The following is a 24,330-nucleotide window of genomic DNA, read 5'->3' on the forward strand; positions in this document are numbered from 1 at the left end:
CAGTTCTGGAACTATCCATAACTTTTTACAAGAATGATTTTTTTTTAATAAAAAAAACCCTCACCATTACATTGCAATCAGATCGAAAAACACACTTTGGAATGACTGAAATTAATACTACAGACAGGTATTCTAGTTGGAACCATTTGACAACTCAAACCACTGTACTCTAAAATCAGTATGAAGAGTGTTATTATTTCAGGAGAAATTCCAGTGCTAGGTATAGCAAAATGTACTTCAGAAATACTTGGACAAAAATAGGGGCTCCTAAAACTCTTTCTTTGATGTTTCAAGATTCTGAACTTCATGGCATGTATGAACTGATTGTTATACATTTTTCTCACTGACTGCACTTGACTTAAAGAGCTATCCTTACTCCTGGCTGGGGAACAATAAGTCCAAACAGGGTAGTGGAACCAAGGCTGTATCTGAATCCCTGCTGCTTATGCTGGCGAAGGCAGAAGGTGGGCTGGGGGAGTTCTTTCCTAAAATTCCTGTGCCAGCTCGAGGCTGACATGCCATGTAAGTCCAGAGCAAGCCATTCTCTGGTTGCTGGACCAATTTAGTATCCTTGTCCAAAAGCAAGCGACAGGTTTTGTGAATTTCTGCCTGTTCAAGTTTTGGAACCATTTTTATTTTTCGCCGATTTCCAACTGAAATTGCTTCATGAATTATCTGTTGAAATGTTTTGACAGGATCATCTTATTATGCATTATAGTTAATTTAGGATACTTTAACTCTAAAGACAGTCAATGCACTGTGTGTGTGAGAGGTAATAATATTTTGAAATGAGAACTCTTTGGGGATGATTACTGTCTTGTTTTCAGTGGTGTATAATTTCATGCATTCATAGCAACCCCAGGAGGTGTTGTTAACAAATGGGTTGCTTTAATGATTTCTGGCTGCTGGATCATGCATATAATCCCTGCTATCATATGCACACTAATAATCACAGGACTCCCATGTAAGACATAATGCAAAGCTCATATTCCTACCAACAGACTGGGAAAGCTTCTGTATTTGGAAACCAAGAAAGCTACCCAATGTGTTAGACAGCATGTTGTGAGCATAACCTGCGTAAGAAATGTGTTAGTCTTTAAGCTGCTAGAAGACCCTTCATTGTATTTAACAAGTTGATTATACCTTGACTACTGCATTTGTTCATTTAGGAGCTTTGCTATGCAAAGAGAACATGAAGTAAAAGCAATAACATAAACCCTGGTGTCGAAATTCACAGCCTGCCTTCCCTTTGCTTGTTTGCTAGATCCAAAATAGAAGTAAATTGAAAACTCAGTAAAAATAAGACTGCCCTGAGAGAAATGATTCAGTCGCTGTATGAGCTGCTGAGAATCAGTTCTATTTTTTATTTACTGTATCTCACCTCACTGTGACCCTGTCCTGTAGGAGCTCTAATTACATCACTTCACCACCTAGTGAGACGTTATTGAATAGTTTACTCCATAATAGCAAGATCTAGCTTTGCCTGGGAAAGGAGACAGAAGTGGAGATAGCAATGGGTAAAAATAAACAGTGAACACCACACATTTAATAGTTTCTTATCTTGGCAAAGAATCCATTGGACCTAGCTAGTGAAGTGTATTATGATTTAAAAATCTTATTTTGCTTAAATGTGATTGCCTTGAAAATAAAACCAGGGCAATTGCTTTGCCAGGAAATGCTTCTGTTTTATTAATCAGCTTGCAATATAAATAGATTTGTTGGGCATATAAACTCCTACATGCCACACATGTACCACTCCATCTCCTTTCTGGATTAAAATTAAATGGTATGAAACCAGTGTAAGGCATACACAGTATCTGATATGTTACATCTGACTCTGGAGTTGTCACTGAAACAGCCATGCTTTTTACCTAGGCAGCCAGAAGGAAGAGACACAGCCACAATGGCTGAATAAATACAGCTTTACTGGAGTGGACAGTATCATTTAGGAAACATAGCCCTAGGGAAAACATGGGCTTTCTGAGAAAATAAAAATAAGTGGGAACTACTGAGAAAATGTTTTTACTGAAAAAAATTCCTTCAGTAGCACCTTAAAGACCAACTAAGTTTTAATTTTGGTACGAGCTTTCGTGTGCACGCACACTTCATCAGATACACTGAAACAGAAGAAACCAGACCCTTATGTATATTCAGAGGGTGGGGGTGATGGGAATGGGTGATGGGCTGATAGGAGTGGTAAACCTGTAGATGACTGTTAATGGCTGTTAATGACTGCAATTGGTCTTGCGGGGGGGGGGAGCAAGGGCTGAGGTGCTAAGGAAAGCTTGATCATGTATAATGAGATAAGAATCCTATGTCTCTGTTCATTCCAGGTGGCTCCATGGTTTTAAGCTTGCTAATGAGTTGCAATTCAGCAACTTCTCTTTCCAGTCTGTTTCTGAATTTTTCTGTAATAATACAGCTGCTTTGAGATCTCGTATAGAATGTCCTGGGAGATTGAAGTGTTCTCCTACTGGTTTTTCTGGTCTTGTGATTCCTGATGTCAGATTTATGTCCATTTATCCTTTGGTGTAGGGTTTGGCCTGTTTGTCCAATATAGAGAGCTGAAGGGCACTGTTGGCATTTGAAAGTAGTTTTTAACACCTCAGCCCTTGCTTTTCCCCCGCAAGACCAATTGCAGTCATTAACAGTCATTAACAGTCATCTACAGGTTTACCACTCCTATCAGCCCATCACCCATTCCCATCACCCCCACCCCCCACCCTCTGAATATACATAAGGGTCTGGTTTCTTCTGTTTCAGTGTATCTGATGAAGTGTGCGTGCACACGAAAGCTCATACCAAAATTAAAACTTAGTTGGTCTTTAAGGTGCTACTGAATGAATTTTTTATTTTGTTTCGACTCAGACCAACACGGCTACCTACCTGTAGTTAAATGTACAAGCAGGGATAAATTTATGAACACCAGTCAAAAAGGGGGAAGGGGGGGATGTCATTGATGTCAAGGAAATATAGGCTGGGAAATCCTCTTATGATAGGAAATGACTAGAGATGTTTTATGGTTGTAACACACAATTATTATTATGACAGATGTTGCAAGGTAAAGGTAATAGGGGTTAAGTCCAGTCAAAGGTGATTATGGGGTTGTGGCTCTCATCTCACTTTTAGGCAGAGAGAACCGGTGTTTGTCCACAGACAGCTTTCCAGGTCATGTGTCCAAAATGACTAAACCGCTTCTGGCGCAACGGGACACCGTGACGAGTACCAGAGCACACCAAAATGCTGTTTTCCTTTCCAACCGCAGCGGTACCTATTTATCTACTTGTGCTGGTGTGCTTTTGAACTGCTAGGTTGGCACGTCCTAATAGATGTTGTATTAGATGTTCAAAAGAGTTGATAAGAAAAATTAGAATAACACAGTGAAAGAAATGATTGTATGTAATGAAAAATGCAAAACAAAAACAAAAACATGGGCTTTTTGGCAGTCAGTTTTAGTAAACATCCTTTTATGGAGAAAGAATTGGAAAGTGTATTCTTGCATACCCAGTACTGATATTGTGGCTGATGGTATCTGACCATTTTCTCTCTCTATGTAATCTTTGTATACCTACTACTTTTTTAATCAAATCTGTTTCAATGGCCAGTAATGTGTAGCTGTATCACTTCATGAGCTGTTGTGCTGGACTTCAGGGATGCTGCAGAATACTTGAATATCAGGCATATCATATGAACAAAGGTGGTCTGAATGTCTTAATTTTGGAGTGAGCAGGTTTCTCACTATTTGAAGTACTCATTCTACTTTCACATTGCAATGGGATTTCTAGGCTAAAAGCTTCAAACCTACACACACTGAGGAAACTCTCTAATGAATACAACTTTTGAATAGACATTTAGGACTCCACTGAAAGTCTTCTCCAAAGCATTTGAAATTAGTGCCAGACCACTGAGACCCATTTGCAAAATGGAGAGTATGCCATGGTCAACTAATAGATCTTTATTTATTCAAGACATTTCTAAGCTGTTTAATTATTCACATTTCTTAGCAGTGTACATAAAAACCATCTACAGAAAATGAGATAATAAAACAATTAAAAATTACCATAAAACCAAATACTATCTTAAAATGCCTGCTAGAAAAAGAAAGTAGTTTTCATGCACCTGAAGTCCAGCAAGGAAGGTGCCTGTCTGATCTCAGCTGGGAGAGAATTCTACGGACTCGGGCCCACTATATTACCTCTTATACCAGGGGTAGCCAACAATTGTTGGGCATTAATTCCCATAGTCACAGAATCATAGAATCATAGAGTTGGAAGAGACCACAAGAGCCATCCAGTCCAACCCCCCGCCAAGCAGGAAACACCACCAAAGCATTCTTGACATATGTCTGTCAAGCCTCTGGTTAAAGACCTCCAAAGAAGGAGGCTCCACCACACTCCTTGGCAGCAAATTCCACTGTCAAACAGCTCTTACTGTCAGGAAGTTCTTCCTAATGTTTAGGTGGAATCTTCTTTCTTGTAGTTTGAATCCATTGCTCCGTGTCCGCTTCTCTGGTCCATCTAGTCCATGTCTATTGGTCATGCTGGCAAGGATTGATAGAAGTTGGAGTCCAACAACATCTGGCTATCTCTGTCTTACATTACAATCACTCTTTTTTGCAATAGTGATACGTTGTTGGTATTCATCTGTCTCGAGAGACCATGGAGTGTGTGTCTAGGGGTGAATTCAAACTGCTGTTTTAGCAGAACCAAAGTGAAATCTCCAGGGCGCATACCTGGGCAGTGTGTATGGAGGTCCTGGGCTCCAATTGCCCTCACTGATGTTTTCCAAAGGAAAGCAGCTTGGCTACAGAAGTTGCCAGAAGGAGGTTACAAGGTGCAATCCAACCATCTTCCGGTTGGAAATCATGTGTATATTCTACAACCGGTTGATGTAGAATATACACAGTAATTTGTCTCTCAATGGATGCCTGTAGAAATTGGAGTTCTTGATGAAGTTCCGAAATAAACAGTAAATTAATTCCAGTGAAAAAATCCCAGGACAAGGCCCTGTTTCGCTAATTCTTCATCAGCAATGTTTTAATGGTCAGAGTGTACCAAGTATGTTTGCAAACATACTTGGTACACTCTGACCATTAAAACATCAAAACATTAATTTTTATTTGCCTCACTATCATACTGGAATTGATTCCTATTTGAATTCATCCTATCATTACATAAATAAAACCTTTTGAAGACTTACTTGAAATTCATCTTCCTCCTGGCCTGAGTTCTTGCAATTTACTGTTTATTTCTCAATGGATGCCAACAATATAAATATAAAAGATCTACGAAAAACATACAAATAATTACAAAAATAGAAGCATAGCCCACAATCTAGCTGCAGCTTTTTGGGACAGTTTCTGAGCACTTTTCAAAGACAGCCCCGTGTATGCTTACGCAGAAATAAGTCACATTGTGACCTGTTTCAAAGCAATTGTATTTTAAGACTGCAGCCTAAATGTCATGATAACCTTTGAGCTTGAGCAAGTGGAAACTGCATATACAAAATCCCCTGAATTCTTAGGAAATGTATCACTTGAAATGTGTATATTCTACATCTTGTCTGTTTTCTTTAACATATATTGTTAGTGTCATTTTCCCCCTCTTAAAATGACAGACAACTGAAAGCAGTATTCATTTCTGATCCAAAGAGCATCAATTTTACTCCTAAGGAGTTGTTGCTGACAGCTACAGAAAAGGTTTAGTGAAGTGTGAAAACTGGCATTGAGTAAATAAGCACTCATTTTCCTGGTGATGCTGGGGGGTGGGGAATCTATGAGGTCTCAGACAAAATGTTTGGCTAGTTGAAATATTGAATGTTTCTTGTTAATTAAAACAGGATCCAAGTAAATAAATTAAGTCTTCATTAATCATCTTAATTGAATCATTACCAATTGACTCTGCACAAATGAATAAGCCACAGGTGTAGTGCCATGTCAGCAAGTCTTCAAACTATTCTTCAAAAATTGCCATCAGGTTATAGAAGCTTTATTATGCTGAGAGAGTTTTTTCAAATTGAGCTAGTGTGATCTGAGTTCAAATGCTTAATAGGATGTCACACAGGGACATACAGATAGATCTGTATTATAGTACATGTGTGGTTCCACATTTAAATGCACTGTAAAGTTCACTGGGTGACCTTGGACAGTCACTGCCTCTCAGCCTAACCTACCTCACAGGTTTATTGTGGGTATTGAATGAGGAGCAGGTAAACCATGGACACCAACCTTGAGCCCCTTGGAGAAAGAGGTAGCATTATAAATACAATAAATAAATATGAGTTAGTATAGTAGCCAGAAAGCTCGGCGAGAAACCCATATTCAAACATTTAGTTGCAGAATAATACTGGACAAGTCACACATTCCCATTATCAATTTCGTAATATGCAAAACTCAAAAAAAAAAAAATGAAGAGGGAAAAATGAAGTTTGCAAAACACTTTATTCATTTGAAATGGTAGTGCAATATAAATGTAGAAACCAGTATTTGACTAGGCGTTTACTGTGCACATCCCTAAAGTAGCGGTGTTGGTTTGCATGGTGGCATTTTGCCTTTTCCGGCCTCACTGCCATATTCTCATTTGTAAAAGACAGGATTGCAGAGCATGCAGTAGTATCTTGCTCATTTTTAGATCCCCTTAGCTTTCATCCTATATGTGTGTATTCAGGCCTAAGCAACTGCCCAGAAGCTTCTATTTGGCAATTATTGTCTTTTGTAATCATTTTCACTGTATGTACTCTAAGTATCATACTCTTATGTATTATGCAGGAATTGGATAGCAAAATCAGTTCAGAACACTGTGTCTTTCTTTTTATTTTCCTATCTTAGTATAGTAAAAAATCGATCTCTGGAAACTGAGCTGACATAATGTTGTTGTTGTTGTTGATGATGATGATGATTTAATATCCAGAGGATATTCTAGCCTTCTCCAACCTGATGCCCTCCAGATTTGTTGAATGACGTACTGTAATCCCATTGGCCATACTGGATGGGCTGATGCTAGTTGGGCGTTCCAAACACCTGGAAGGCACCAGATTCAACCTGCTCAGATTTTGGCTTGTTGGCAGGGAGACACCCCTCCCTCCGGATCCTGTCCTTCCCTAGAACTTTATAGTGGTCTGCTTCTGCTCAATATCCATGTGTGGCACTTTCCATCATTCCAAAGGGAAAGGCCCATTCCTAGATCAGAAAAACAGCCACTATTTGTGTATCTTTAAACCTGCACATGATTTTTCATTTGTTATTGTCAGGGGATTGTTACGGCTACTCCCGAGTAAAGATGCTCCAGTCCGTTCTGTCTTTAAGGGTTTTATTGTGCACACTATTTACAGTGCAGAGATAGCAGAAAACATGTCACTCACAGAATCCGGGCATGGCGCCCTTCTGCTCCTGGGCCAGCATAATAGCTTGGGGACCCCGAAACGCCACCCCCTAAACCTGTGTTTGAGTGTGCGCCTCAATTTGGGCGCCAGAAGCAGCTGCGCTCCCTCTTCCACCTGTTGGCTAGGGCAGTGCAGGGCCTCTGATACATCGCTGAGCCTCCCTCCCTCCACTAGTTGGCTTGGGCGGTGTGAGGGCTCTGATACCTCACTGAGCCTTCCCTCCATTCCTCTCCCTTCCTCATTCCCCCCGCCTGACCCGCTGCTACCACTCTCGCTGGGCGAAGTGCTTGTCAGGATGACGGGGTTTTTGTTCAAAATCATTGACAGCCAGTTGGGAGTTCTACTGGTGTCCTTCTGTTCTACTGATGAAGAGTATAACCAGCCACTGCTGCTATTTTTGCAAGCCAGCCCCATCTCGTGTACTTCAAGAGAGTTGTACAGTACATAGTTTCAAACCCTGGATCACAATAACTGGGTTCAGAACTTAGCTGCACCTGAACTAAGTTAGCAGCATCATTGTTAGAAACTGCCTAGTAATTAAGAGTGTCAAACAGAATAACATGCCAAACTAAAACACAGGATTTATCACTGAATACCAAGATAATAATACATCTTTGTTTATATCCGTAATTAATGCTGCTTAAGAAAGTATGCCGAAAAGCTTGTGTAAGCAAGGTTTATCTCTGTTGAATGAGATTAGCATTGTATGTCACCGTTTAAACAGTAATTGGTGCATTTCATTAGAACATAATTGAAAATGAGATTGATGCTTGTGCCATGCAATAAATAATCATGATAAATATTTTATTGTGAGCCATGATATTCAAGGTATGTTTACAAAGCACTTGGTTGTGTTTTTTTTTAATGGAATACATATTTTTATGGAATATGTGTCATGAGCTGCAGTGATTAAGAAAGACTCTCCTGAATGACTAATTTCTTTCTTTTTACATACTCGGCTCTGAGGCAAGCTCACTCTGCTTTAAGTATACCTGAGATCAGGCTACATAGCCACCTCCCCCCCCCCTAACACTTTCACAGAATAATTTGTCCCCCACAAAGATGGCGGGGAGGGATTTTGACAACCTTCAGGGCAAAGGCAACTTCTAAGAATTCCTGAGTAAGGATGAGCTTACCATTCATGATAAGATGACTAAAGATTTCTTTCAGCGTGGTGTAGTGGTTAAGAGCGGTGGACTCGTAATCTGGTGAACCGGGTTCGCTTCCCCGCTCCTTCATATGCAGATGCTAGGTGACCTTGGGCTAGTCACACTTCTCTGAAGTCTCTGCCTCACTCACCTCACAGAGTGTTTGTTGTGGGGGAGGAAGGGAAAGGATACTGTTAGCTGCTTTGAGACTCCTTAAGGGGAGTGAAAGGTGGGATACCAAGTCCAAACTCTTCAGGCCCCTTCCAAAAAACAACAACTTTGAAACTTCTTCAGGTAGTAGAAAGCTGACCTCAGCACCCAGTGACATTCCCTTCCAATGTGAGACTGAATGTCCCTATGGAAGTAGTATAGAATGGCATAGCATCATCATCTCAGGGACATTCGGGGGAAAGAGTGAATATGGCCCCTTTTCTTCCTTCTCTCCCCCCCCCCAACACCAAGTATGTTTTTTGGGAACAATGTTTCATCCTTATGTGTGTTTAGCACTGTTAAGGTATGCCGCATTGTTGGTTCTTTCTCTTGTGTGTACGAGATTGATCCTTCCATTTCCGTGACTTTTTAAAGCATATGATGTGTGTGTGATGTATGAATGCATACAACACTGAAAATGCAAAGCAAACTAGAGTTGCTGCTTAAAAACAGGCATGATTGGCAATTAATCCCTAACCTTTTGTTCTACAGTTCCTAAGACCAGACCACTCCATTTCTGGATTTTGTTTTTATAGCCTTTGAAAGGATGCAGTGGAGCTGAACATCACTGAACTATTTCAGATTCATAGATGGCTTTTGGCAGTTCTCACCATGAGACCTTGGATTGATGATTGTTTATCATATTTGCTAGTTGCTTTTCTTACAACACAACTCGAAGTGGCTTTCATTAAAACCAATTAAAAACAACAATAAAAAACCAAAAGACTAAAAATTGTGATCCCACAGTTCTGTCTGCCATCATGGCTCAGGGATGGTTGAGCCAACAGACACACCCCTGGATGCAAGAATTCACTGAAGCATCAACTATGAAGTATCCTTGCATCTCAAACCAAAAACCTTTCCAGTCAGAATATGTATTTCCTATTACAGACATGTTATCACTCCATGGTAATCAAACAGTGAGGTCCAAATATCAGAATGACTATAACATCTTCAAGCCAAAGGCATGTTGGTTAATTAGCTTTTGATCAATAGGCAAAATTGTTGCATCTTCCTTTGAATGGGACTGGAGGAGATAATTGGTTCTTTGGAAGATGACACATAAATTTCAGAATCACATAGGCATGTCAGTCTGGATAGGAAGCCCATTGATTTTAACAAAACAAAGATCACATTCCCAGCCTAAGATAGCAGTTAGTTGTCTGCAAATTGATTTGGCTGTAGGACTGTTTGACATAGTTATTTACCAATTAAGGTGCGACATAGTTGATGATGTGGCTAATTTTCTGCCCAATGTGAAATATTATAGTGCCATTGGAAATAATTAAACACAGAAGAAATAATAACCCAGAGTTGCTGCAATGCATAGTTCAAGTTCAATGCAAAGTCTCCCTGGATTTATAGATAGATAGATGATAGATAGATAGATAGATAGATAGATAGATAGATAGATAGATAGATAGATGATAGATAGATAGATAGACAGACAATAATATTCCTATAGGCATAAGCTGATGAGCAGTTTAGATTAAAGAATGCTCTTTATGGAATAATGAAGGAGATTTGAAATAGAAAGCTCCATAAATAGCAATACATATGGTCATATCCAATGTTCGTATCAAAGTGCACCCATGGAATTAATAGACATGAACTTGTCAATTAATTCCAATAGGTCTTGTAAGAGAGAGGGCTTGCAGAGAGCAGCCCACTCTGCTTACTTCTACCAGCTGGGAGAGCAGAAGCGAGAGCAGCAAGTCTGGGAGGGAAAACCAGGAACAGGAAGTGGTAAAGAAGGGTCCAGGGCTCTGCAGAGTCCTGGAGGCTCAGCTCCAGGCTGGGAGCAGGGAAGCAGGGGCGGAGCTAGCTTCAGCAGGGGCTGGAAGGTAGAAGGGCACTTCAGGAGCCTGTTTTGGGACCACGGAGGACTCGTAGAACAAGGAGGAGGGGCGTTTGGATGCCCAGTCTTAAAAGGGGGGTCAGAGCCCATGAGACGCCATTGCGGGCTTCTGCCCCATGCAGAGCAGACATGATTTGAGACATCTCACCACTGTATATAGCATGCACAATAATAAAACTCTGAAAAATCCGGACGATGTGTTGAGTGCTTACTCGGGAGTAGCCAACACCCCTTCTGTGACAGGTCTAGTCTAACTTATGCAGATACAGCCCATCGACTACTTTAGTTCATTAAGAACATTAAACATTTGAGAGGATAATGGTCTCTCTTTCAAAGTATACTCCAATATTAAAACATTTAAAATGCTAGCTCACTTTTTAAATATGGATTTCCAAAAAACGTTGAAACAATAAACAAAAACAAAACAAAAACTGAAACCCTAAAAATGGCATAGAACAGCAATTCTAAAACTGGCTCAACAAGTTGCCAGCCAAAAGATCAACTGCAGTTTCCAAAAAGGCAGTTCCAAAAATAAAGTATTGGTAATAGTCAATACTAATCTGTTTCTTTTAAGTACCCCATCAATTAGTGACGACTTCAGACATTTGACAGTGGCTAATAGTAAGGAATCAACTTTGGGCAACTTTGGGCAAGTGACATTTTTTACAAAAGGCATTGCCATTCCTTTCCTGTTACCAGGACTCTTCACCTCACTGTGTAAAATAGATTATTGCCAGCAACAACTTGTCTGGATATGCCTAATTTGATAGGAGCCTGTCTGCCTTTTATCTGATATACTGATATCTGATCACTAGTCCATCTAGTTCGACACTGACTGACATTGGTCCATGTGGGATTTTAGACAGGAGTCTTTCCCTCAGTATATCGAGGTACCATGGCTTCAAGTAGGGGCTTTCTGCAGGCAGATCATTTGCTCTGCCAGTGGATTACAGCCATTCCTCAATGCAGCTTGCTTTGCCAATGCCACCCTGCCATTGAATCAATAAGTGCTTATGTCTGCAGGGTTGGGCCTCACCATTGTCCATAGTAAACTGAGACTCACCTGAACACACCCTGTATTCCTCTATATTTGCACATTGCAAAAGAAGATCAGCAGAAGTAGGGGAGCTAGTCTCTCATCAAGGAACCCCTGGTAAAGTTTTCAAATAACCCATGATTCCCCCCCCCCCCAAAAAAAGGAAAATGATAATAATACTGGACAATATTTGATGGTTGTTGTGCAATAGTATTTGATAGTTGACATATAATTGCATTTTATAAGATTTGATAGATCACATGCAGTGGGAATTACTAGTATTTAAGAGTCAGCAGGTTATAAGATTTCATATTAGAAGCCCGGGGGGGGGGGGGAATCAAGATATAGCAGTATGTCTAACATAGTTGAACTTTCAGCTAACAGTTAATTTCACATTGAAAATATGAGTTCAAATTTTGCTTCAAAATCTGTCCTTAAATTTAAAAATTGGCAAAATTTAAAAGTTTGCCATATGTTGAATATTTGAAAATATTTATTTCCTATCTACTTAGGAAAGCAAAGGAAGCACCATAGTCTGTGCTGCTGGAGGCAGATGTAATGCAGAAAATATGATTTTGCTGTCCTCGTTTTGGAGTGATTAATGAGCTTGTGTATGATGCAGGAAATGAAAACTAGAAATCTGGATAAGTAATGACTGCTCCAACAGAATGAATTCCTCTGAAACTACAGAACATACTGATATGCTGACCTCCAATAAATTACACTGCAGGTTTTCAAACAAGCTAGGAAAAATAAAGTTTTGCTTTTTTGTTGATGACTACTTTTGCAGAGCTTCAGTGATAATCTGAAGGCACTTCCTAAGGAGGTACATGGTTGCCACTGGCTGTTTTGATTTAAGACTGCAGTGTCCTAAACATGAATTTTAAAGATTATGGGAAGTTAAGCGGAACTTTTTGCACTGCTGTTAAGACTAGTCATGAAACAGTAAGACAGGCAGATAAACAATGAATGTGCTTTTGTATTTGTTTGGTAGATCAGGATCCACAGTTGGGTTGTACACCAACCCAATTTAGATCACCCAGTAGCATCGCTGCAATTTTCCCTTTCATTTTTTTAATAAAAGGAAAAAGAGTGGCGGGAAGACATAGAGGTTAAGAGAGTAGGGGAAAGAAAATGGTGAATTATAGAAAAATGCAGTACGTATACATATGCAGTATAAAGGACGGAGGTTAGAGCTAAAAAGGGGGGGGTCTAGTCTGAAACTGCTACTCTAGTCTGGGTTTGCTGTTTGCTGTTTGCTGTTTGTTTTTCTATTTCCATTTTGGTTAAAATGCTAGGTATAATAAAAAAGGAGAATTTCCAGGATGCCAAGATCTAGTTTGGGGCAAGAACTCTTTGGTGTGAGAACTCCAGCAGAGATTTAAAATCACAAAATATGCAGCAAAGTAAAGTGTGGAAAGTAAACTGACAGACCTTTAAAATACCCTCTTCTAAGCTAATGCAAACTGGTGTTCAGGATGCCACCTGCCTTCTTACAGAATACTAACATGAATGAAATGTAGTCTGATACAAACCTAACACTAGATCATGTTAGTGTGGCAGATTATGTGACTCTATAAAGATGGGGCTTAGTCACAGATTCGTTGTTAGAGATGTGTGAAACGCAACCACATCAAAATGTGGTTTAGTGGGCATGCTCTTTAGCATCATGTTGTAATGGAGTCTATTAACTTCAAGGAATACATATATAGTTCTCTATTACAAACAAGTTTCCAGGAGAAATAAATAAAGGAAGTAATCTGAACCCTTCTTGATGTTTCAGACTTGAGTCACCAACACGCTTTCTGGTGATGGAGGCTCCCAAGGGAGTTGAAATCAATGCAGAAGCTGGCAACTTGGAAGCTACATGTAGGACAGAGCTCAAGCTGGAATCCAAAGATGGAGAGGTAGGTGGAACACTAAGTAAATCTCCAAGTGAATAATCTGGGCCTTCCACGAGGGCCTTTTATTTTTAATTATTGTTGTACACAGTGTGCAGTATCTTCAGGTAGTTTAAAGGTTTAAAAAATGGGATGACAGTGTTCACTTAGCAATTCTATTTAGCACTGCAGCGGGTGGTGCTGTGGTCTAAACCACAGAGCCTAGGGTTTGGCGATCAGAAGGTCAGTGGTTCGAATCCCCGCGACGGGGTGAGCTCCCGTTGTTCGGTCCCAGCTCCTGCCAACCTAGCAGTTCAAAAGCACATCAAAGTGCAAGTAGATAAATAGGTACCGCTCCAGCGGGAAGGTCAACAGCGTTTCCGTGCACTGCTCCGGTTTTGCCAGAAGTGGCTTAGTCATGATGGCCACATGACTCGGAAGCTGTCTGCGGACAAACGCCGGCTCCCTCGGCCTATAGAGCGAGATGAGCGCCGCAACTGCAGAGTCATGCGCGACTAGACTTAATTGTCAAGGGTCCCTTTACCCTTTTCCTAGGCTTAGCATGTGTGTTAGAGCTCCTTGTAGGAATGATGGAACTCATTGTATACAGACTACACTCCTTCCATACAGAATGGCAAGGTGATTTATTAGTTTTAAAGTGCTGGGATAATAGCATTGGTTGTGTGAAACAGATTTATGCAGCTGTAAAAATGTGCAGTACTACTAAATTCTCTTCTTCCTTGTCACTTTAAAGTGAGATTTACTTGACTAGCATAATTAAATCTTATATCATGCATTTTTCCAATGAGGAACACTTAACTCACCTGTATTGATTTGTAAAGCTGAGCATCACTTCCCTATTTGAAGGAAAGGAATATGTCAGAACAAACATTTCCGCTGTTGAAGATGCTTAAGAGTCTGGGATTATAGCTCAACCGTTGTCCCCGAAGTATCTCAGAGTATTGTTCATTAAGGGACTTATTTGTAAATCTGTTATTTATGAACTTTAGAGCAGCTGCAGTATAACGTGAAATGAACATTATTTTAAATTTTTGTTTTCTTGTTCTGCAAAAGGTAGACTGCTTGATTCCCACTTTACAGCTCAGAGATAACTTTCAGTTACCTAAAACAACACATGTTGCTCTTGATGCTTAATTTGAAAAATGAAACTTATTAAAGATTGTTCCTTCTGGCCTAGATGACATTCATTCTATTTCCAAATATGTGGGAGGTGGCTGTAAATATTCAGGGGTGACTGGAGGTATGGAAGCAGTCTACAAATACTCAGAGAGTCACTCAGCCAAAAAGCAAAAAGAAGTACCGAAAGTGGCTCAGTTCTCCAGTTCATGGAAGCTTAACTTCCAAACTAATTTCTGATTTTTTTAATGTTTCTGAAATTTAACATGAATATAATAAGTGTGCTCTACACCTTTCCTTTTAGTGTGCTGTCTTGGGCTTGGGCTTGCCGATCAGAAGGTTGGCGGTTCAAATCCCCATAATGGGGTGAGCTCCCATTGCTCTGTCCCAGCTCCTGCCAACCTAGCAGTTCGAAAGCACACCAGTGCAAGTCGATAAAATAGGTACCGCTGCGGCGGGAAGGTAAACGTCATTTCGGTGCGCTCTGGCACACGTTACGGTCCTCTGTGCACCAGTAGCGGTTTAGTCATGCTGTCCACATGACCCAGAAAACTGTCTGTGGATAAACGCCAGCTCCCTCGGCCTAAAAGCAAGATGAGTGCCGCAACCCCATAGTCGCCTTTGACTGGACTTAACCGTCCAGGGGTCCTTTACCTTTACCTAATTATCCAGCAAACACAACAAAATGCAAGAAGTGCACAAAACTTAAGCTAGCCCTGGGAAATAATTGCTAGTGTCTGGTAAATGTGAATCCTATATCCTATCCACTATTCCTGCATTCATTGGAATAGATAATGACATAGCACTTTACTCATTTGCCAGACAGTAGAAAGGGGAACAGTAAGCTCTGTCTGTATCTACACATGAATTGGTGAATGCAAGATTCATATGGAGCACAAAGAGTGAGTGGCAGACTGGTACTATATGTAATTTTTACATAGCATCCAGATATACAAGATTATACTATAGATCTAGCTGACTATTTGTGTAAAAAAAATAAGCAGACCATGTGAACTTAAGTCAATTTCCCACTGAACGTTTTAAATCGAAGGGCTGACAAATCCATTTCAATGCTAATTTATTTTCTCTCTTCCTCTTCAGATAACGTTGGAGGCTGCAAATATCAAACTACCTAGATTGCCTCTGGGATCTTTCTCCTCTACCGGATCCAGGCAAAAAATCTACGAGCTTTGTGTGTGTCCCAACGGGAGGTTATTCCTGTCTCAAGCAGGAAGTAGTTCCACCTGCCAGATAAAGACAAGTGTCTGCCTTTGAGAGAGACCGTTTGTGGCAGGCGTAGCTGGCAGCACAAAGGCCTTTTTTGGCTTCCCAGATAGCAGCTGCCAACTATTTTTACTAGAACACAGAAAGCCTATCAAAGACTTTTGTGTGTGCGTGTGCGTGTGTGTGCGTGTGAATATATAAATATATAGATATATATAGATATAAATAAATATATATATATATCCTTTGTGTAAAATTAAGTTTCAGTACAAGAAATTCCAGGGTGACCCTCTTTGTGTAGCATTTATTGCTCCCACATCAAAATTTGAAAATGTGCAAATTGGATCCAGATCATTCCAGGAGTATTCAAATCGTGTCATAGCAAGCCTCTATCAGTCAAGAAAATGCTTTCAAGCCTTTTAAAATTTAGTTGTACCTTACACATGACATTTTACCTGCATGGAAATAGGGGGGGGGAGTCATTTAACAAGACTGCACCCATGTTTGATCTGCTACATGTACAGATACTTGGCTCTGCAATTATGGCATTCCATAGTGTTTATGAAAACTAGACTGGTATGTGATCTTCACACATGATGATGTACACAAGGTTCCTATGTCTTTTCTAATCCGTGTACACTTGTGTAGGTACAATGTCATGTGTGAACTAACCCTAAGATAAAGACAAACCCTCGCCCAAAAAAAGCCAGCTCAGCTTATACCAATCCTTCTCAACCTAGGCCTGAAAGTAGAACCATCAAAGGCAAGGAAACAAACAAAAAAATTTCATAAGAATTATCGATCGGTTTAATACCCAGGAGGAACTGTGAGGAGGTGAGTTGCATTGTACCTCACTTCATAACCCATAATAGGCTCAGAAATGTTCAGACAGTAGGATGTCACAATTGTTTAACTGCTGCCTTCCCCTCCTTAGGGGATGTTACCCCCTTCCACTTTGAGAACCACGGTTATGGTATGTAGAAATGAGATTCTCTTGTTATTTACAGTCACTTCAAAGCAAAGAGTAAACGGCCCGGTTAAAGAGAGCATGATGAGACAAGCATCTCTGATTATTATCCTGCCATGAAAATCCATCAGATATGATGACAAAATTACCTACTGCTTAGGGTGCTCCAAGACACCTGTGGTTAAATTACACACTGTTCATTTTTAATTAGAAGCAAATACTGCAAGAGTGGTGTTCTGCAGCACTCTCCATAATCCTAGGCCTGATAGCAGCCACCTCGATGACATAAAAAGGCTCCTTCACATTTTATCTGGGTGAAGGGATTCAATGCATTTAAAGGGCCTCCGTGTGATGAAGTGCCCTTGACGTTGTGCCCATCTTCCTGGCTCTGCTCTGCTCCCAACCTCCATGTGATAGCATGAATGGAAAGCTGGCAGTGCTTGCGGAGAGTCCTCCACACAACCAGTAGCCCTGTGTTACTGGGACTTCCAATCACATGGAGCACTAAGAGGATTCCTCAGTGCCTATAGGTGGGAGGCAGAGCAGCAACAACAAAGATAACACAGATGGCACATCAAGGAGAGTCGTATCAGTGGAGGAGTAAGAGTTGCAGGCCATTTTATGATAAGCTGTAAAGTCCATTCAATATATTGTTTATGAGAGCTAAAGGCCAGATGGACAAGCATGTGGTTGTAATCCTGAAAAGGAGCACTAGGGTCTATTCTCACACATTTGGCTGAGATGTGTCCTGGCATTTCTGCCTCTGTAGTCCATGCACAGAGAGCGCATGACCCATCTCATAGGTGCGTCTTCAGGAAAAAGCAATTGCTCTTCCATTTCAGAAAGCGTAGGAAAAAATGGTCCCATGGAAGGAAGGAAATAATTCAGCAAAGGAAAACCTTGTATTAATCATGTTCAGCTTTCAATTATTCCAAACATGCTGCTCTCAGGACCATTACTGTCTACAGTGCAGATGACCAGGGAACTAGAATAGATTGTGCAAGTAGCATGGGATGGGATGTCCATTTAACCCACAGCAAAACATTAAAAAAATAGTACAGAAAGTGCAGAGAAACTCTTAATGTCAGCACAAAGCAATATGTTTCTGATTGGCCACCTTACATACAAAAATATAGGAAGAATACAACTGACAGGTGTCTGGTTCGCCCTTTGCTGTCAACATTTCAGTTTCTGAAAATGAAAGCATTCCTTAGTTTCTGGAAATGCTTTTTTATTATTACAGTACTGAATGGGAATATATCTGATGGAACTTGGCAAAGTAAAGGGTCCATGTCTTTGGGGCCCTTTGGCTGGAAAGGTGAATAAATGTGAATTTTTAAAACCAAGTTAACTTAATTAATGGTATAAAATGTTGTGGGGTGAGCCATAAAAAGTCAATGTCTCTCCCCCCCCCCCTTTTTGACAGTTGCACTATCAGAGATGCTTATTTTGAAGAAGTTTTTTAGTGGTTTGCATTGGTTATGACACAGTCAGTTCATTGAAAAGCAGTACAGTGAGTTCCCTTCAAAGCTGAACCCAAGGCACACTTCCCTACAGGAACTAGGGAAAGGGTGGTAATGTTGGTCTGTTGTAGCAACAGCAACAAAGAGTCCTGTGGCACTTGAAGACTAACAAGTTTTTTGTGGCACAAAAAACTTGTGCTACAATATGTTTTACCACAGGACATTGTTTTCTCTAGAGGAATCCTCTATGAATGGAAATATTAACAGCATCACAAATTTATCAAGAGAAGGGCACACATTTTATGAAAAAAACGGTTTCATAAATAACTCCCACATGCATTTCTGTAATTTATGAAACAAGAACATACAAATATATTGGAACCCATTCAAAACCCTAAGTTTAACTAAAAATTGGTAGACAACTACACTTATAGCAACCGTGTTATATCTTCATTTAAGTCATTTCCTTGAATTTCTTTGTGGGCTAGAGAGCACTAAGAACTTGATAGCAAGACTGATGAAGTCAGTTTGGAAGACACACCCATTGATTTCAATGATGCTTGGATTAAGCCATTACTAAATATTGTACTTAGGTGCTTCAAGTTAGCGGTAAATGAGGCTTGAAGACACCAGTGAAGTGCACTTTTGGTGAAAGGTAAAATTATAATATATTTACACTCTTAGGTATGTTTACACAGAAGTAAGTCCCCAGGTATTCAATGAGGCTTATTTCATAGTAAGTTTGTTTAGGATTGCAGCCTTTAGTGACACTGTTGGGACTTCAAACCTAACTGAATGGCTCCTGTCATTAATATTATTATTTTTACCTGGTACTTAAACCCAAGGGGGTCACCCGGGATAACCATTGTATTGGGACGCAGGACTATACACCATCTCTGTTCAAAGAGGGAGACTTGTGCCTATGCCTTAAGTCAATGCACTCAGCAAGGAGAAGCACATCATACTTATTATTGAAACTAGTTTTATTTGGCGTGTTGGACTGAAGAGAATGATGGGGTTGCAATCTTTGAGAGATGAATGAGAGCTTTTAAAGCAACATGAAGTAGACTCACTAGAAATTCATAGACTATGGGGCACCTGGAAAAAATCCACATCTCTGACATGTTTTAACCTGGGTATTGAAATCCAAAGCTTATCCTGGAGGTCTGACTGAATCTTCAGAGGTTTGGGGTGGGTATTGTGGTAAAAAAAAAATCCTTGTTTTTCTTATTGAACAGTGATCACATGCAAGGCCATTTCATTAAGGAATACTTGTCAGGTTGATAAATGAACTCAGCACTGCAAAGAAAATATACATATTGCCATGTAACAGAGTTGTTTGATCTTTTGTCCCCCCATTAATTTTACTGATAATGAAACAAGACAATGAAATTAGGTTCCTTTGAAATGAACCATTGGTGTCTTTAGGTTTTTGTGTATTTGTTTCTGAAGGGCTTATCTTTCTGATAGCTCATTTTTTATGTTAATTTGGGTCCTGATCTTGCAACTTTAAAGTTACAAATTTAGTTACTGCCTGCACTTAGGTAGTTGAGCTTTGTCATATGCAGAGAGGAGGTGGGATGTTGGAAATGATGCTACCAATAAGAATCAAATATCTTTTAGATAGAGATGGGGAACCTGTAGCCCTACAGATGTTATTGGAGTTCCCAAAACCCCAGACATGGCCAGGGATGATGGGTGTTGTAGCCCAGAAACATCTGGAGGCTTGCAGCTTCCCCATCCATGCTTGCTTAATTACTGGTCCTAATTTATCTTATACAGGCTGAGTCCTTTAAAAGAGGCCCCGTGGATACAGAGTACACATGTTCCATGGGGCCTCTTTTAAAAGACTCACCCTGTACTACCATGGGAGACCTTTACAGCTTGCCACCAGTTCAACAAATAGCCACCCTGCTTACTACAAAAGGCAAGTGTTAGCAACTATTAGAACTCTCCTTTGCCAGTTGCTAGAACCCTTTTCTTTTAAAAACAAACTGGGTAGAACAGGACATGGTTTGACACCTAAGCACCTCCCATTTCCTCTCACTCCCCCAACTCTTTAGAACCGACAAAAGTCAAGCATGAAAGTTAAAGGATGCTTAAATCCTCAGATTAGGGCTTATGCAATAAATAAACCTATGCTGGCTTTGGAATTTTACTCTGTAGGCAGACATTTCTGAACAGCAATAGTTTGGTGTGACAAGAAGCCATGCCTATAAATATTGAGTGCCATACATGTGATCTAATGATGAAACAGATCCTTGTATCATGCAGGTGTTGCCCGTGTTGTGGACAATTTAGTCAAATCAGTCATGTTTTCATGGGAAACATTATTTAAAGAACATCTATGACATGTACAAAAATGAACCCAGGCATTGTGTTGGAAAGATAGATCACAAGCAAAAATAAAACTAAAAATCACTGTGCCCTATTTATTGCCTTTACCAAAGGAATAACAAAAAAAAATCACAACTATTTATTTCAAATCTCAGTTGTTAAAAGAATTTGTAAAACATACAGGTCTCTGGTGTAAGTGTATTGTAGTTTTTTAAAAAGATAAAAGTATCATCAGTCTGTATACACAAGTATATCAGATTTTGGTAAATCACAAATATCTTCCAATGTAAAGTTTGGAAGTTTATCTGTGCTGGTGGAAGCATACTGGTAACATGGTTGTGATTTTTTAAAAAAATGTTCTGTATATGTACACGACTGAGACCTGTATGTTTTAAGTTATGTTTAAACTATTGTTTTTGTTATCAATTGTTTGTTATTCTGTTACAATATTGGCTTCTCTTTGTGTTCTATCCTTTCCACTTCCGGTGTTAAAAGAGTAGGCAGTCTTGTGAGAAATGCTGCTTTAAAAGGAATGCTGACATATTGTCACTTGGGGAGACAACACAGGGACTGGTCACCAGAACAGCTGTCTGCATTTTCTATTTGAAAAACTTGTGCATTTAATTTCCATTTGATGAACAGAGGTTAGTGGGCCCTGCGGTATTCTTAGTTTATTTTTTATTTTCTTCAGCTTCATGTTCATGGCATAGGTTATCCAGACACTGTCCTCACTCATATCCCAATAATGTAATTTCTCAGTTTTGCTCCACACTGGGATTTCTCCCAGATGGCAGTTTATCTTTATCTCTGGTTGCCAAGGAGAAGCAAAGGTGGGTGCTGAACCTGCTTGCACTGAAATCAATGTAAGATATACCATCAGCTTATATGCCTGTAGTAGATATCCCAGGGATTTTCTCCATCAGGATTTAAGATCTGGTTCTTAGCCTGATTGTCACAAGTAAATGGAAATGTTGTCATTGACCTCAAGTTGTTGCAATATTACACCTCTTGCATTATAGCTGCCTCTTTCTGAAATACTTAATAGACTTTGCTGTTATATTCAGTACATCTTAAGCTGCCATAAATGCTATGGATAAAGATAAATGCTCTTCATTCCTGTGCCAACTAACCTTTTATGGCTTTCAGAGCATGGTTTTATACCTAGAAGGTCTTGTGGAAGGCTAGTATCAGTTGCCTTTACAGCAGCAACATTGAAAACAGATTGCATTACTTTCTGGCTTGGTTTGATTCAGCAACAAATGGGTTGGATCCAGACTTAGTCACATTTCGAGTATACATATTGCAGTCAATGTGACTTAAGCTAGCAGTAAATAACTTAAGATCTATTGATTTGAATGGGTCATCTCTATGCATGTCTAAATCTATATCCACCCCAGGATAACTACTAGGTCAACAAGTGAATCTCCATGCAGTGCAGTCTGTGTGTATTGGTCGATGTTCAGTATGAAACTGAACCATGGGCTCAGTAGGTACATTCTTTACAGTGCCAGCCTCTCATCAGAATATATGAAACAGTGAATTGCCAAAATTAGTGATTATTCAAACTTCCCTTTCCAACTCACAGGCTGACCTGAGTGTCAACTGAGCCATTTTTAAAAAAAGGTAAACAGAAAATAATGCACACCCACCCACACCAATTTAAGTTACAAGCACTGGCACGGAAGGAGGGCCAGGATGAGTGAGCCCTGTGATGCTCAAGATTACCTCAATTCATCCTGACTGCTACAGACTTTATTACATCACTGCAGCAGTTTTGTTTCAAAGAGGGTCAAACAGAGAAACTGACAGCTTACAGTGGGCCAAGTTATATGCATGGACATAAATGGGCTCCAGGCTTCTCTAGAAATGGATGTATGGCTGTGAGAGGAACTGTCACATGACAGATTATATGTATTTAATAATGCAGCATGGGACTGTCCAAAACTGACATTATTCCAGACATTAGCACTTTATGGATTCAGTGAAGAAATAAATTAAGCTTGTTAACTATGTCAGAGGTCAAAGGTGTTACCCAGCAGGTTCCGAGATCTCAGAAAGTATCTCCGAGGTCTCGCAAGGCCTCAGAGATGCTTTCCGATGCCTTGCAAGACCTCTGAAGTTGCATGGGGGCCCTGTGGTGTAGGTGCTGAGCACCTAACAAAACTTTTGTGGCTGCTCAGGCACCCAGAGCCCCTTATACCCGTAGTTGGTGCCCCTATGAAGTATTTATATGTAACCAGCTTAGAGCTCGGTGGGGTTACACTGAAGTCCTCCTCAGTGTTTCGTATACTTGGGTCCCCAGCTGTTGTTAGACCACAACTCCCATCATCCCTTGCTAGCAGTACCTGTGGTGGGAATGATGGGAGTTGTAGTCCAACAACAGCTGGGGACCCAAGTTGGATAAACACTGTATAAGGTGAATGGATTGTGGACTGTTGACCTTGGCCATGTGTCACAGTAAGGTCTAACTTATGGTTTATCATGCAGTAGCAAATCATTCATACTTCACTCTGCTCTTCCCTACCAGCTTGCAGTAAGGAGGAAGGGAAAAAAAGATAATTGATCCCAGGCCTAGAGTTATGTCTGAAATGGCATCGTGGTTTGCTTCCCTCTGAACAAACTACAATTTGGGGGTTACTGGTAAAGGCTTTGATAGAGATTTATGCCAGGGCTTGTGACTTGTTTCTCTCCATTGTGTGAGAGAGGAGCAAAACAGTCTCATTCGGCATATTCACAGTGAACTGGCCCTCAACTCATAGGGTGAGACCCACTAGTGAGTTGAAGCTTAATTCTAGGTGGGTGACAACCACAACTACCAACATGGTACAAGATTAAGAAAATGGTCCCCAAATGCATGTTTGGGTTAAAAATGGATCCGGAGTCTAAAAAGGTTTAAGATATCTGATCTATGGTTCCCCTGACGAGCAAACTTGGCCACTATATGTTAAAGTATCAACATATATTTGGGGGTGTACTTTATTTGCATTTGAGTACCCATGGGCAATTGCAATACTGCTATTTGAACTGGATTCCCTGTATTATTGATATAAGATGGGGGAATGGCTGTCTAAAAATGTTTCACCCTTGCATTTGAATAACCCATTTAATATTTTCCTCTTGGTTTGGCTGGGAAAGATTTTACCTTTTGTGGCTTTTGGAAACTCTTGAGGCTTTCTGAATCTAAAGAGTAGCAAACTTGCCCAAAAATCTCTCCTTCTTTTTGGTGGAAGAGGTGACTATGTAACACAGCAGGCCTGTATATATCTATGTCAAGGGGAAGGGAGGTAGGCTGAAATTTCCCATGCTAAATCTGTCAAAACTACGGGAATGTAAAATCTCTTGGAAATTTAATTTGACTGGTGCAGATGGTATTCCGCTAGGAAAACCCAGCAGCACTGCCATGTGCTGGAAATGTTTCATGTTCTCGTATCAGAGCACCTTGTCATCTTTTGCTTCAAATCTTTTCTTGCTAGTACCATTGTTTTAGCAGTAGCAGCATGTTGCCTTTTCAAAGGAGAGATGAGACATCTCTTAATTTCTCTTTAAGAAATTGTTGATCATTTCGTGATCAATTTTAGTTTTCAAAGAAAAGGTCCACTAAAGAACAATTTAAAATAATTTCTTTGCCTTGCTGTTCATTCCGCTTTGTTTTTCTGCCAGAGTGTGTAGGCGGCAGGAGGAAAATAGAAA

At 40.1% G+C, this 24,330-nt stretch overlaps 1 protein-coding gene across 2 annotated transcripts in view; it reads left to right on the forward strand.

Moving 5' to 3' along the window:
• Positions 1–16,121, forward strand: part of SGCD (sarcoglycan delta) — a 268,299-nt gene extending 252,178 nt beyond the window's left edge. For both annotated transcript variants that reach the window (XM_035105746.3, XM_035105741.3), the window contains exons 7-8: positions 13,416–13,539; positions 15,751–16,121. In XM_035105746.3, coding sequence (XP_034961637.1) covers positions 13,416–13,539; positions 15,751–15,924 — 298 coding nt within the window. In that variant the 3' untranslated portion in view covers positions 15,925–16,121. The remainder of the gene's footprint in view (positions 1–13,415; positions 13,540–15,750) is intronic.
• Positions 16,122–24,330: the final 8,209 nt, after the last annotated feature.

The sequence above is a fragment of the Zootoca vivipara genome, chromosome 2 (genome assembly GCF_965207765.1).
Source record: "Zootoca vivipara chromosome 2, rZooViv2.hap1.1, whole genome shotgun sequence".
NCBI classification, from domain to species: Eukaryota; Metazoa; Chordata; class Lepidosauria; order Squamata; family Lacertidae; genus Zootoca; species Zootoca vivipara.